This window comes from Coccinella septempunctata, chromosome 8, assembly GCF_907165205.1.
Source record: "Coccinella septempunctata chromosome 8, icCocSept1.1, whole genome shotgun sequence".
Taxonomy (NCBI): domain Eukaryota; kingdom Metazoa; phylum Arthropoda; class Insecta; order Coleoptera; family Coccinellidae; genus Coccinella; species Coccinella septempunctata.
This window is the reverse complement of record NC_058196.1, coordinates 33,401,068-33,416,554: the sequence shown is the minus strand read 5'-3', so window position 1 is coordinate 33,416,554 and position 15,487 is coordinate 33,401,068. Positions and strand designations below refer to the sequence as shown.

The 15,487-nt window shown below is 38.4% G+C and overlaps 3 protein-coding genes across 4 annotated transcripts; 1 reads left to right on the top strand and 2 right to left on the bottom strand.

The window, feature by feature from the left end:
- Positions 1–46: 46 nt before the first annotated feature.
- Positions 47–5,749, bottom strand: LOC123319340. Of its 2 annotated transcripts, none has more exons than XM_044906254.1 (8): positions 5,602–5,749; positions 3,819–4,210; positions 3,147–3,731; positions 2,810–3,060; positions 2,583–2,746; positions 2,351–2,521; positions 1,750–2,154; positions 47–1,660 (listed from the first exon to the last, which is right to left on the bottom strand). In XM_044906254.1, exons 2-8 carry the CDS (start codon positions 4,182–4,184, stop codon positions 1,545–1,547), a joined length of 2,058 nt encoding a protein of 685 aa, XP_044762189.1. In that variant the 5' UTR covers positions 4,185–4,210; positions 5,602–5,749; the 3' UTR covers positions 47–1,544. The 2 variants fall into 2 exon arrangements, with proteins under 2 accessions (XP_044762189.1, XP_044762190.1); XM_044906255.1 differs by lacking the exon at positions 5,602–5,749 and adding an exon at positions 5,304–5,425.
- A 326-nt stretch (positions 5,750–6,075) lies between these two features.
- Positions 6,076–12,725, top strand: LOC123319339 (tyrosine-protein phosphatase non-receptor type 14). The gene is made up of 13 exons (XM_044906253.1): positions 6,076–6,236; positions 6,351–6,723; positions 6,980–7,148; positions 7,215–7,462; positions 7,523–7,754; positions 7,840–8,382; positions 8,438–8,996; positions 9,053–9,591; positions 9,649–9,867; positions 9,925–10,107; positions 10,207–10,533; positions 10,603–10,808; positions 11,633–12,725. The coding sequence occupies exons 2-12, from the start codon at positions 6,374–6,376 to the stop codon at positions 10,729–10,731; spliced, it is 3,498 nt and encodes a 1,165-aa protein (XP_044762188.1). The 5' UTR covers positions 6,076–6,236; positions 6,351–6,373; the 3' UTR covers positions 10,732–10,808; positions 11,633–12,725.
- Positions 12,726–12,810: 85 nt separating this feature from the next.
- LOC123319343 (cyclin-K) lies at positions 12,811–14,528 on the bottom strand. Its single transcript, XM_044906257.1, has 4 exons — positions 14,342–14,528; positions 14,022–14,281; positions 13,607–13,951; positions 12,811–13,504 (listed from the first exon to the last, which is right to left on the bottom strand). The coding sequence occupies exons 1-4, from the start codon at positions 14,436–14,438 to the stop codon at positions 13,064–13,066; spliced, it is 1,143 nt and encodes a 380-aa protein (XP_044762192.1). The 5' UTR covers positions 14,439–14,528; the 3' UTR covers positions 12,811–13,063.
- Positions 14,529–15,487: the final 959 nt, after the last annotated feature.

Here is a 15,487-nt window from a genome sequence, read left to right as displayed (position 1 = left end):
GCTGAAAATTAAATGGCATTCTCAATTAGAGAAAAAAATAAATAAATTGTGTTTTACATTTTATTGAAAATCCATTTATACTGTTATAAATTATACAATAAAAGTAAAATCTAACTGTTCAGATCGAATTTCGACAATTTTCACAGGACTACAGCAACATTCATTCGACATTTTCCTTAAATCCTAAATTGTTAAGCACAACACATACATGATAACACTCTATTTCTAAATCAACGGAAATTCAAGATTCATAGTTTTCTAATTAAATTTTCTTAATGAATTTGGTCGAAATGTGGCAGCTGTTTCAAAATACAATTCCGCAACAATAAAAAAAAGTCCACTTTTATGTATCGATTTAATTTCATATCATGAAACAGCTGTGATGGGTATACTTGACAAAATCTAATCCTGAAACGTATTCAGCAAATTGAATAACGGGAAAAGGTTTTGTGCATATTATTGACTGAACTATTCTTGGAATTTCAACTGCATTTCTCATTTACATATTACAATATACAACAGAATGATCCTCAACAGAAGAAAATAAAATTAAATATTTTCCCTGAAGGTTATATTATGAGAATCATCAAATAATGTCTTACCTGGCACGTTTTTATTCCAATATTATACAAGTTTAGTGTACAACCTCACTATAAATTTTTCAAGTGCAACAAAGAATATTCCATACTTTCTATTTCAGCCAGTCCTATAACTCTTCAATATATTTTAATAGACCATTTCATGGACAGAGTTAGTTTAACAGACTTTTTTCTGATTTGTACAGTACATCAATTTGAAACACCAATCAATCTTTTTTCACTTAAAAGTTTTTAGTCGATGCTTACATCTTTATCGATCAAATATTCAAGATGAAAAGTTCACTTGTGAGGTTAGGACTACCAAAACGTTGCACATTCCTCAATCTAAACATTTTCACTTTGCATATAGACAAATATCAGGCTCATTTCATAAAATTTTTAAAAATAATTAAAATGGATCAAGATAATTATTAACATTATGTAGCAAAATGTGTCAAAATTCTGGACAGTAGAAGATCAGAAATCCACATTTGTGACATTGAAATTCAATTCAATTTTTCCAAACACAATTAGAAAAAATAAAATTATAATATATAAGTAGTATTTATCAGTAATTTACATAAATTTACAACAATTACCGAAGCGAAAAATTATATATAGTTTTTAATATATAACTCATAATATAAGGAATGAGAATATATATAATACATTAAAAAAAAATGTTTAGTTTCGATGTCACAAACATTTTGATATGAATAGTGAATACTTACTTAGTATACCTATAAATCGATAAATATTATCTCTGCAATATTCCACCAAAGAAAAATAGCTAATCAATTTTTCAATATCATTGCGTATGCTAATAAATAATGTCTGATTTCTAGGTACAGTGAACAATATAAAAAAAGTGGAAATAATATTCTATACAATTTACTTATTGGACTTATCATTTAAGGTGATAACAAAATAATCTTCATATTCTATTTAATCTTACCCTATACTGCACTATTTCTTTGCTGCTGATCTCTTGGGCGTTTTCTTCTTAGACGATGTCGCTACTTTTACTGTTGTTTTTGTCGCCTTTGTAGCGGGGGTTGTGGTTTTTGTTTCTTTCACTTCTTCTGCAAAAAGAAATTATGTTTAAAACAAACATTAAAATAGAAATTTCAAAAACAAAAAAAATTATTTATAAATTTTCTTGTAAACTTACTTTTAACAGGCGTTTGTACTTTGGGTGTTTGCACTACACTTTTCCTAGCTACTTTAGCGAGCGCCTTCGCCTTCTTCTGATCGACTTTCGGACTGACTGGTGTGACTTTTGTACTGTTTATCGCATCGCTCCGCCTCTTGGCTCGATCCGTCCTACTACCACCGGTTTTTTTCACAGTTGGAGTTACAGAAGGCACCACCTTCTTAGCCGCAGCTGGAGTCTCCTTTTTAACCGTCTCTTTTTTGGTAGATTTTGGTGTGTTCTTTGCTAATTTTGATTTTTCAGGTGACAGTTTGTTGGGACTCCGACTGCTGTTTCTGGTCGATTTCAACGGTGATGCTGCTTTCCTTTTCCTCGCCCTCCTCTTACTCAGTTGGTTTTCATCTTTGTACAGAGATAAATCCACTAGAGGACGATTGAAACATTAAAAATTTACCTTCTATACCATTTCAATTGAATATTTAAATGAATAAAAATTAAGGGAGAAAAGTCAAAACAAAAATTGATAAGAAGAAAATAGAAGAAATAGAATAGAAATTTTTTGTTGATTACAGATAAAAATCTTATTCAATCAGCAAAGTATGAAATACTATTTACTCACAGCCATCAGGATGTTCTTCGTTCACTGTTGGAGAAGGAATTTCTTCTCCCTTTTCGGCTGCCAGAGATCGTTTCAGAATACTGTCCGTCCTCTCTTTTTCTGCGGGGGGTAGTCTGAATTTACCTTTTTCTATCCTTTCCAAATTCAGATTTGTCAATATACAATCAAAGTCTGAAATAATTTTTGATTATTAATCATTTATAAAAATTTTCAATGGTTAATCAAGACTAACCTGTATGATCGTAAAAGTCGGGAATATATATCTGATTTGTTTTATCATTTTTGTCGAGTGAAAGCCAACGAATCCTTATCTTCGCCGAGGATTTGTAAATATTTTGAACCGCTTGGCATACATAAAAACTGCCTTCTGGGTTTCTAACAGCCAAAAATTCATTTCTGAAATTGAAAAAATGAAAAATTATTATATTTCAGAGTAAGAAATAGTTGATGATAACTCACTTGAAGAATACTATTAATTTTTCATCATTTGTCTTGTTCCTATGAGAAGCTGTTATTTTTGATATAATTTCTAATTCTGGTAAGGGACTTTGATAAGGTTGTGTCCTTATGCGTGCCCTCTTACTTTTACTCGTTGAAGGTGATTTTTGTGATGGACTTGGTTTAGGGTCACTTTTAGTAGGTTTGGAGTCTTCTTCACTCTTCACAGCTCTGGAAGTTTTCCTTGGGGCAGAACGTTTTGGGGTTGATTTCTAAAACACAATGGATAAAAATAATTCGTTTCAAAGTAATCAATTTAAAAATAATTCATTAGATCAAAAACAAAATCGATACAAACCTCCTTCACCTCTGTTTCCACACTTTCCGAAACAGCTTTCTCGCTGTCATTAGGCGTATTTGCACTCTCCGATTCTGCAACTGAGGGCTCTTTTTTGTCTTCTCCAGTTTTTTCATCAGTATTAGAAACTTCACCATCCTCTTTAATTTCCGCATCGTTGACTTGTTCAGTCTTGTTCTCACTTTGTACAGAAACTTCACTCAAGTTTTGTGCACTTTCTTTAGGTGTAGAATCGGAAGTACTTTCCGCCGTCTCTGCAGTTTTCAACTGACCAACGGCGGGCGAAAGGGACGTTTTTTGGAGATTTTGACCTGTCTCAGTTGAGTTCTCCTGTTCTGCAGGATTTTGGGACTCGGCAGTCTTCTCTGGTGTCTTGGATTGTGATGGCGACTGTCCTGGTAAAAGGGGGGTTGCCGATATCTCCTTGGGGGTGGTGACGTGATTTTCCTGGGACAATTCGGACTTTTCCATACTTGTGCCATTAGAATGGGACTTGTCGGAAGATTCTTCAGTCACGTGGGGGGTTATTTGAGAATTCGTGGCTGGTAGAGATTGTGTTACAGGGGGCAGTTGATTAGAAGATTGCTGAAATAAATTTTTAATGAAATTTTCAAGAACAACAAGACTAATTCAAAAGACAAATATGAAGCTCAAAAACTTTAAAATTCTTACATTTTGTGCATGGGCGAGGTTGGTCTGGAAGCCACCTTGGTATGACATATTTTTGGCTCCGCTGTACATCTGTTGAGTGGGCTGAGCGGGGTTGTTTGGGACCGGATGGTTGCTAGCTGGAATAGGCTGGTTGTTGCCTATGAAAGAATTGGGCACGTTCAAAGAGAAATGGTTGGACTGATGTGTAGCAGAGTGGTTGTGAGCAGCAGCGGGATTTCCATGTGACACTACGGAGTGATGGTTAGACGGCTGTCCGTAAGATTGAGGCGGTCCTTGCTGAGGATGCATTGGTTTGTTCAACTGTGGAGGTACTGGAGAATTCTGCGTTACCGATGCTGTTAACGATGGCTTCAATACCGAACTCATAGTTTGGGACCTTCAGCAGCGAAAATCTGCAAGGTTTACAATCAAATTATTCATTTTACTTCACCCTTAATACAAGCGTGCATATTAAAACATTAGTAGTTAACAACGACTTATTGATTAAATTCGATTTTTAACGAAAATTTTAAAAACTCATCAACTGTTCCAGAAAAATAGTAATAAGTAGTAAATTTCATTTAAACGAAATAATAATTTCATGATACCATACAAAATATTCCCGCGAAATTCTTCCAATACTGAACACTAATTTGACAAATTGGAAACGAAAACTTTGAATGCACAGGTGATAAACTTGTATCCTGTTTTGTAGAATAAGAATGCCTTGAAGCATGTGCACATTACCGAACGTTTCAGTTACAGAAATTAATCGCTTTAATAAACATGGTTATTTTCATTGATTGCATTACTTTAAATTACTGAACGATTCTTTAGTTCATAAAATAAGAACACGATATCGATCAACCACCTATGTAGAACGAAGACGGCCCTGTAAATTACCAACAACAAATGTCGGCATAGAGAAAAATCGCGCACATTTTTACCTAATTTACATATTTGCAAATGATTCGCGAATAGCGCCGAAACCGAAAAACATAAAAGGGGGTGGGGCGTTAAAATTCTTAAATTAAAAAGATCCGACAACTTGATAACTATCGATTGTTGATATTTCTAGAAATGTAATTATGAGCAGCAAATTATTACTTCAAGCTTATTCATTCTTAATTATGAAGAACTTGTTGAAAAACTCCAAGTATCAAAAACCCAAATACGACCGTTTCCAAATTGTTCGTCGAGACACCTAGTGTCTAAGCCATTTCAATAATAATACCTGTAGTAAGTTAGAAGCTGAAAAGAAATTTAGCATTCCTCGAACAGTGGTGTGCTATTGCTCAACAAACGCAGGTATAAAAATGTCAACGCCACGGGCGGTGAAACAAACTTCGGCCAAAATATAAGAAGATACCTAACTGAAATACTACAAATTTGATGTGCAATCTAGAAATTGCTCACTGAACTCGTGAAACATAAAAGCAGAAAAAACGAAGGAGGCATCTCGGCCTCCAGGATTCGATATTTTGACAGATTAGAAGGTAAACCTACCCAAGAATCGAAGCCTGCAGCTTAAATTTTAGCCTCACCGGTTGAAAACAGTCTTTTCGAGAACATTGGGGAAACACTGATATGAGATAAGCACTTTTCTGAAGAAGCTATTCGAAAATTGTCCAATTAAACATCCGCCAAAAAAGTATTGACGATATTGTTTACGCAAACCCGCTAGACTTCGAGAAACACAAACGAACAACATACAAGTATTACAAGTACACAATCATAGCATGAACATGAGCATAATCCATAGATTACAATTTTTCTGTAAAGAAATTAGGAAAATTTTACTTACTTGAGCACATTTTAACACTAAAACTCAAAAAATAAAGCAGGCCTAGACGGCTATGGCGTCTATTTTATTCTCTATTGGTGTCCATTTGCTATGTTTCACATTCAAACCGAAAAACTTTCGTACTTCGCAGGTTTCCTTGTTTAACTGATAGGAGTATATTTGACTATCTCTTTCTGTAGACCTTGGCAGAACGTGTAAAGTTGTGCCTTTGGCAACGTTGGAAACTGATTGAGAGCATTGAAGTTATCCGTTATCGTTGACATATCATAAACAATGTTTTTTTTATTATAAATAGTAATTATATGATAAAACACTTACAGCTCATCTTCACAATTTTGTAATCACCTGAATTAATATTATTATTGAAATTATACAAATGAAAGTATTGTCGATTTCTATGATTACCTGGTAGTTCTCTGGTTAGTTTTTTTGAACGTAGACAAAACACAAATTGACAAGTCTAAATGTCAATTTGATGAAAACTGACACCAGAAAAGAAAACTGGTACGAGAGGGAGTGGAATGCTAAAATTTCCTATTTCATAAACGAAAAATAGCGATGTTTAAAATATGATGAGAATATCAATGAGTTATTTTCATATTAGATGGGCGTAGATTATCTCAGCTTACTCTTTGGTAAGTTTATATGTTTGGATTATCCGTGGAAATTGATATTTTCCATCCATCGAGATAAGCTGGGATACAATTAGAATTTTCCCTCGTATTTATTTATACAAAATATGTTTTTAGGTCATAATTGATGAGCTAAAAATATGCCTTTTGAATTGAAGTTGAAAAAATCTAAACATTACAATGTTGTGTCGAAAACAGTGTTTGTTATATCAGTGGAAATGTTGGATAATATCACTGTTGAATGTACATTAACTTCAGAAAGTACAGGTCAGGAATGCCTCGAAATAGCTTGTCAGAAACATGGGATAATGCAGCCAATGTTCTTTGGATTGCAGTATATCAGTAGAAAGAAAGATTCTCCTTGCTGGCTTGAATTGGACAAACCCATAAAAAGGCAGCTTGATAAATATGGCAAGAATCTTTGTGTTTTTATGCGTGTTATGTACTATATTATTTCTGGAGTACAACTGCTGAATGATGAAACAACAAGGTCAGTTTGGAATTGAGAGAAAAGTTAATTTGCATCAAGATTGAATCCTGAATGTGCAATTGGTTTATCGAATTTCTGAATGCATTAAAAATGTTTTATTTCCTGATGAATGTTGATAAAGACTCCAACTAGAGTCTAAGGATAAAGATAGTGAGATAAAATTCACCAAATACATTGAATTCAAGAATCTATGATAAGCTTATTGTACTTGTGTGATTAATTCAGCATTGTTTCCAATTCTATTCTTCAATTCAAGGTATCATTATTTTCTTCAACTGAAAAGTGATATAGCTGAGGGAAGGATAGCTTGTAATCCACAACAGGCTGTTGAATTAGCGGGTTATTGTATGCAGGCTGAATTTGGAAATTTTGATGCTGAAAGACACACTTCAAATTATCTAAAGGACTTCCAGCTTTTTCCTAAGGTATGAGGAGTATAAAAATCCTTTAGTAATTCGATTGAAACAGTGAAATTATCATACACGTTTTAGACTTTCAAAGATCCTGCTCTCTTGGAATCACTCACTGAAGCTGCTATACAACAGCATGCAGCTCTAAATAATTTACCACAAGGTACAGCTGAAGAATATTATATTTGTGCCTGTCAAAAACTCGATGGATATGGACAAGAGGTGTATACGGTGAGGAGTGGACGGACATCGGAGGAGGCAATAGTGGGAGTATCATTAATTGGAGTGGGAGTAGAATACATTCAAGCCAAGCAATCTCGTCATTTCAAGTAAATTTTTGGTTAATGTAACGATTATTAGTGTTTTCTCATCGTTTGATTTTTTTCCAGTTGGTCAGAAATCAGTAATGTCATCAATCACAAGAAAGATTTTACAATTGAACTGGTGGGAGGTTCAGAAAAAGTCGAGTTTTCTTTTCCTGACGTTGAAAGTGCTAAGGGATCTTGGAAGTTCTGTGTTCTTCAGCACATGTTTTACAGACAGCACGAAATGAGCATGCATCCACAAAACGATTCCGAGAAAGAAGTCACACAGCCTACTTTTCAACAAGCGAGCACAGAGGTCAGTTATGTTTTTTTAAGTCAGCAAATACATGTGGAACTTTAGTCAGTTATCGGGGATTAAACAAAGAAAAATTTCGTTACAGGACATGTTGAAGCAAGTGGAAAGCTATGAAGATATAACAAACTCCCATCATCATTGGGACCGAGCCATGTCCGCTCAGAACCTGAATCAGCGCGCCCAATCGACCTCCTGTCTGGATCTCAACAAGCAAACCAACGACATGGATCATCTTCGAAGTCTCCTACCCTCGTATAGACCGGCGCCCGATTACGAGACGGCCATGCAACACAAGTATAGGAATTCGTCGGGCGCCATCCCGTCCAGGGAACCCATGAAGATGTCCAACCACGCCGTCTTGTACAGTTCCCAGCCGGAGATACATCAAACTGAACTGTTCAGGTATCCCGATGTGACCCATAATAACGTCGAACAGAGAAATCTCGCCTCTCACATGTTCAATTCGAATTTTACGAGATCTCAGATCCTCGCCACCGAACAACAGAGGAGGAATCAGGGGGAAGCCGTGCATTTGTACAAGCCTCCCCCGCCCTATCCCAGCAACAAGATCAGCTCCAACTCCACCCCGGATCTGGCCTGCATCTCGCATCCCAAGAGGTTCAATTCGGTAATTAAAATAAAGTAGAGAATGTTTCCCTTTATCAATTTCCTGATCGATGTAGGTGATCAACAACATAGTGAGCGGTTCGAGTCCTGACCTCGTATCGACCAGCAACTTTTATCTGAAACATTACGGTCAAGCGATGTACCATCAGGCGCAACCGGTGCACCGATCCCACAGCTATCTGCCGCCTCAACACGACACGTACGAGAACCTGGCCAGCATCTTCAACAACAACAACATGATGGGCAGACCGCCGTCGGCGGTGATCGTCGAGAATCCCAACGTGACCAAGCACATCAAGAAGGTGTACGACGAGCACGGCAACATAATCTACTGCATGCCGCCCAACATGAAGCAGATCCTGCAGGAGAACCAACTGCCGAGCACGGGATTCGTGGTGACGAGGAACCAGAACGCGATGGTCGCCTGCGATCCTCACCTGAACGGTTCCGCAGAACCGATCTACGAGAACATACCGTTGCCGTGGCAGAACGAGGGCGAGGCCAGGGCGAGGACGCAGAGCATCCATTCGGCGCCCGAGATGGGCAGGGTGATGGGACAGAACGAGATGGTGGGACAGTTGCAGACTCAATTTCAACAGATCAGCATCGGGAACTGTAAGTGTTCTGCGGAATCCTAGAGAAATATCGATTAAATTTATCCTTCTTTCAAGCCGGAAATCCGGACGCTCACATCGAAACGCTGTACGCCAAAGTCGACCGAAACAGACAACAGCAGCAGCAACAGCAACAGCAAAATCGCCAGCAAGAACAAACCAGAGGCAACAGCAGCCTGACCAGTCTGCAGGACAGCGGACTGAACCGGTCGAGACACGAGCTGAGGTCTTCGAATCCCCGACTGAACGACAACGGTAGCGACACCGTGAGCAGAACGAGCACCTTCATAGTGAACAAGGACTCTCCGACCTCGTCTCCCGGCCAGAGGAATTCGAGCTACGCGAACAGCAGCCTCAACAGCGCCGACGTTACCGCAACCGATACCAGCGTCTCCTCCAACTCCAGTTCTAAATCGAAGAAGAGGAGATGGGGCATACTGATCGGAAGGAGTAAATCGACGGAGAAAGTTAAGAGCGCCACCCTGGGCAGGGAGAAAAAGAAAGAGGACAAGAGTCAGAGCAATAACAAGCATAGGTGGTCTACGGGGTTGCCCAGGTTCAATCCCCTTCCGCCTTCCATCAGCAAAGAAACCATGGTAAGGTTTAATCGATAGGGTACAGATAGTGTTTACCAAAGATCCGCGTGTTTTCAGTGCCTTTTACTGGAGAACAAACTAGCCGATAGCCAGTTATTTTTCGAATTCGACAAGATACCAAAGAAGAAACAGAACGCCGATTTCACGACGGCCCTCTTGAACGAAAATGCCGCCTTTAACAGGTTCAAAGACGTGCTGCCTTACGAGGACAACAGGCCCAGGTTGACGCCGTCCCGCGATAACAAATACGGTTACATCAACGCCTCTCACATCACAGTGAGTTTAACTAATTTATCTTTCAGTTGTGAATACTGACTTAATGTTTGTTTAAAGGCGACAGTTGGAAGTAAGCAGAGGTTCTACATAGCGGCCCAAGGTCCGAATCGGCTCACCCTGCCCTATTTCTGGCAGTGCGTTTGGGAGGCCGAAGTGTATCTGATTGTGCAACTTACCGATCTAACCGAGGAACTTGGTTATCTTCCAGACGCGGGGGAAAGATGCATAGATGTTGGACAGGTTAGTCTGAACTGACTTGCACGATTTTTCTTATGGTCGCACATAAAGCAGTCCAATGAAAGTCCTGTACGTACATGTAATCACCGTTTATCCCTTTAGGACTTCCAAGTGTGGTGGGAATTCAGTCAGACGACTGGTCATTGCGTGACCAGCAAGATACGACTGTGTCACGTGTCTTCGAGAAGATACAGGATCCTGTGGCATCTGCACTATTCGGACTGGGGGGATCAGGGATGCCCGCATTCGGTGGCGCATTTCCTGGGCTTCCTCGAAGAGATGCAATCGGTCCATCAACACTCGATGGGCGAGATACCGCCCGGTCACAACAAGAACCCGCCGATATTGGTGCATTGTACGGCGGGCGTGGGCAGGACCGGCCTGACCATCTTGAGTGATCTGCTCTTGTACACCATAGATCACAATCAAGTAAGTGACTCTACGTTATGTTTTCACGAAGTCTGTCCGGGCATATTCTCATCGTTATCGTTTTTCTAGGAGGTTTGTATACCGAGGGTGGTAACTCTTCTACGCTACCAGAGGGCGTACATGGTGCAGACCATTGCTCAATACCGTTTCGTGTATTCACTCTTGATACACTACCTGAAACAAACCAGACTAATCTGATTGACGCCATATTTCTATCTAGAATTTAGAAAAATTTCTTGGTTATACTTATTCGTAACGATTTTGAATTGCTTTATCCCATTGACAGTAGCGTACCGTAGGGGGGGGCGGTGGGGCGGTCCGCCCCAGGCCCCGCACCAGCATAGGCCCCCAAATGATGGGCAAAAAGAAACCAAACATATTTTTAAAAAAAATTTAAATAACTTATCAGGCCCCATGACGGCAAAGACCTCCACATTATACAAATGGTTAGTTAGTTATTGTTCCGTCAACATTCAAAATACAGTCCACTGGGCAGCTTTCACTCAAAGCTTGTTATTTTCACCAATCACCATTGTTATTGGCTTCTTGTGAGAGGAGTTTCTCAAAACTGAAATTGATCAAAAACTATCTCCGTTCCACAATGAGCCAGTCTCGTTTAGCAAGCTTGGCCATACTATCGATTGAAAATGACGTTGCAAAACATGTCAATTTTGACGAATTAATCCAACAATTTTCAGAAGTCAAGTCTCGCAAAAAAACATTTTAATATGTTCTTTGTTTTTACTATTCATTGAAATTTGTATGTCTTGTTTTCACTCGTTACTGTACAACATATAACTATGTAATTTCAGAGTAAAATATATTATGTAATTTTAAAATTAAAAATCATTATAAACATACCTATTTATGTCTGTTGTCTGCTACCTTCATTGTGCTTGATAGTAATTTATATTTGTTATCGAAACTGTTTGAGTGACAGTGAAAAGACTTATTAGTGTTACTATGTGGGGTGTTCATCACGATGCATTAAAACTAACCTTCAAAAAATTTTGAGGAAAAGTTTCATCTTTAAATATATTCTATAGGGCCCCCTCATCAAAAGCCGCCCCAGGCCCCGAACTATGTCGGTACGCCACTGCCCATTGATTGAAATAATTTTTAAAAGATCTTCAGAAAATCATAGTCGTTATCCTTTAGAGCCATCGATGGTGATGAGTCATCTTATGTGCCAAATTTAGTAATTATACATGTTCAAACTTTTTGATAGTTTTAAACTGACGAAGGGACTGTCAAATTTGAATCTTTCAACTGAACGAAGAAGTATCTTAAGTGCAATAGACCACATCGTTTCACCTTGAAAACACGATATTCTTAATATGAATTTAGTTTGTTTTGCAACCAGTATTTTTTCAGCTTTAACTTGACCATTTTGATATCGTTCTTGGAAATCACTTTTCTTTGGGATAGTAACATATTTCCTGGTAAATTTTTTTTTCTTCAATAATTTTTTTAATTTTTTTTTTGTAGATATTGATACTTCTTTAGTGTTTTGTTTTTACATCTAGATTTATTTATATAGTTTTCCATGAAAGTGATCAATCAAGTACATACGTATAAGATTAAAAGAAAGTTTATGTAACCAGAGGTTTTTATTTGAAAAAATTTGAACTTGTTTTTCCCGAAAATACAGACAGCTAAGTTTATTGACTTTGAAAAAATATTGATTTCCAAATATGATGAACTGTTGAATTATTTGAAACGATTATAAAGATCAAGTTGAAATATATTTGTAATTAACATTATCAATTGTGAATCTCGAAGAAGATAAATGAAAATAGCTTTAAGAGAAATTAATTAACCCAGTGCAGCTTTGTGAATGATTTTACAATATTCTGTAATCTCGCATAAGCTAATTATACCGCAGCTTAACTTGAAATTTAGTTATGTAAAAACAATTCAACATTATTATTAACTTTTGATTGTATGTCCATATAGATATGTTATTTTAAATGTATTATATTTTTTTTTAATTTGTTTATTAAAAACTATATGAAGTTTACCAATAGAATTTAAAGGCTGTGTAAATAAAAAAAATTAAATTATATATTTAGGTATAGATATATACAATGATGGAATTGTATTATTTTGATTACTCACAGTGCCTTAACTAGAAATGAAAGCAATGTTGTGGATAATTACATAAATGATTTTTCAATAAATTTTCAAAATAATTTCCCCCCCTGTGTTTCAGTCTGCTCTAATTCGAATTATGTATGATAGGAATATTTCAGGATCATTCAATGAAATTTACAAGTCTTTCCACTAGAAAAACGTTCAATTTATTTTATAAAAATTACAGTCAACTTTCATTACGTTTCTAGAAGATTCAGATACGTCTGAAAAACGCTACTCGGGATCTTGGAATTAATAAAATATTGAAAAAATTGATTCAGAAAATAGATAATCACATAATTCCTGCTGCTTATCTAAACGTCATCTGGTCTTGGCAGCAGCATGACAACATTGGCAAACCCACCCTCCTCAGTCTTATGCAGGTCAATAAAATAAGTCACTTTGGTGGCGGCTGATAAAAAGGTCGAGGATTTTGGTGAGAAGGTGCCGCTGGTGGATAATAGGGAGGTGCAGGCGCAGCGACGACGGGGGGAAATGGAGGAGGATGATTTACGTATTGAGGAAAAACGGCAGGTGGCGGCGCCGCTATATGGGGTGGCGGAGCGGAGATGTGGGGAGGAGGGGCTGTCAGGTGAGGGGTGACCTGAATTGGAGGCGCCGGATATACCGACGGATAAGTGGGAGGGGGAGCTGTTGTGAATGTTTGGTACTGATAGGGGGCAATGTCGTTCAGTTGGATTTTAGCGCTACCCGAACTATCGTTCAAATCTAGTTTATCCTGATCCATTGGCTTTTTATTTGGCGTCGTGCTGGTTTGCACTTTCGGAGGAGGACTGTCAGGTACTGATGCCGGTTGAGATGAATATAAATCTAATACCTGCAAAGAAATAAGAAAATAATAGGTTTTCAACCTAACAACCAAATAAATTTTCATCAAGTCAATATTTTTTCAGACCATTCTCTGGAAACTTCATATTACCTGATGACATATGTCTTCTAATAAATCCATAGTGACATCTTCCACAAATACATCCCACCATCTCAAATGCCTGGGAGTCCGTCCACTCCAATCTAGGACTTCGAATTTACTCAATTTTCCAGCAAGATACATTAGAGCTACTGCTATTATTTCTGGTTCCCATTGTAAAGCCAATGTAGTGCATAAACTGTCATTAACAAAAGTCCAAGCCATCTGAACCATTTTTTGTAATTTTACTTTATCCCCTTTTAGACATTTGGCATATTTGATTAAATAACTATAAGGATGCTCTACTTGAAGATCAAATTTGATAGTTTGTAGGAGTATCCTTTCTAAAGTCATCACCTGATCGGAATACAAAAAACAAGAAAAATAAATGAGAGTTCAGTACACTGAAATTATTGCTTCACATTACCTCTTCCTTAGGATTAAAGCCAAATGTGGCGAATTTCTCGTCCGACAAAAGTCCTCTAGCAGTCTTGATTATATCTTTACATTTCTTTGGAGTCTCTTCGACTTTTCCTGCCAAAAATAGACAACAGCAAGCTGTGACATATCTTGGAAACTGCCGAAAAGAATGAAACATATAAAATCTATGAAAATAAACCACTCCTGTAGCTGTGGTATTATATCCGAGATCCATTTTAGATCCTGTATCTATTATGAAACGAGCTCCTAGAAATATAAATTTTATTTAGACATCATTTCATTAAAAACATTATACCACTTGTTTACCTTCTTTTCGATATCGCATTTCAGTATCGAAATCAAGTCCATCTTGAGCTGATGGAGAGTTTCGTATATCTTTTTTCTCATAATACCAGCCAGGCATTTTTTTGATGACTATAATTTAACTTTCAGATATTAATTATTATCAAAGATGTATTTTGACCACAGAACACTAATATTTTTATTTTGGTTATCTCACGTCCACAGATATCCATAGAGATCTCTTGTCTCTGCGATTTACAAGGGAAGATCGAATGCATGGAATTTCAACCTTGAAGTGGGGAGACTCTACGCGCCAAAGATATTACTCTTTGAATTAAAAGTAACTATGACTTTAATTCAAAAAGTAACTCTTAAGGTAGTTGCGTAGATAGAGAGATATCTACGGGTAGTTGAGGTAGTAATGGGCATCGGACTACCTTAACTACCTTAAGAGTCATAGTTACTTTTTGAATTAAAAGTAACTAACGCGCGTGTGTGTGTGTGTGTCGTGTGTCGAATGTCGAGTGTTGGGTGTCGAGTGTCGTGTGTCGAGTGTCGAGTGTGTGGAGTGTGTGTGGTGTGTGTGGTGTACGTCTGTGTGGGGTGTGTGGGGTGGGTGTGCGTGCGCGTGCGTGTGCGTGTGTGTGTGTGGGTGTGTGTGTGTGGTGTACGTGCGTGTGTGTGTGTGTGTGCGCGTGCGTGTATGCGCGTGCGTGTGTGCGCGTGCGTGTGTGCGCGTGCGTGTGCGTGCGTGCGTGTGTGTGAGGGATTTGCTGGTGTGTGTGTGCGCGTGCGTGTGTGTGAGGGATTTGCTGGTGTGTGTGCGTGTGTGTGTGTGTGGGGGGTGCAGGTTGTCGAGTGTCAAGTGTCGAGTGTCGAGTGTCGGGTGTCGAGTGTCGAGTGTCGAGTGTCGGGTGTCGAGTGTCGTGTGTCGTGTGTCGAATGTCGAGTGTTGGGTGTCGAGTGTCGTGTGTCGAGTGTCGAGTGTGTGGAGTGTGTGTGGTGTGTGTGTGGTGTACGTCTGTGTGGGGTGTGTGGGGTGGGTGTGTGTGCGCGTGCGTGTGCGTGTGTGTGTGTGGGTGTGTGTGTGTGGTGTACGTGCGTGTGTGTGTGTGTGTGCGCGTGCGTGTGTGCGCGTGCGTGTGCGTGCGTGCGTGTGTGTGAGGGATT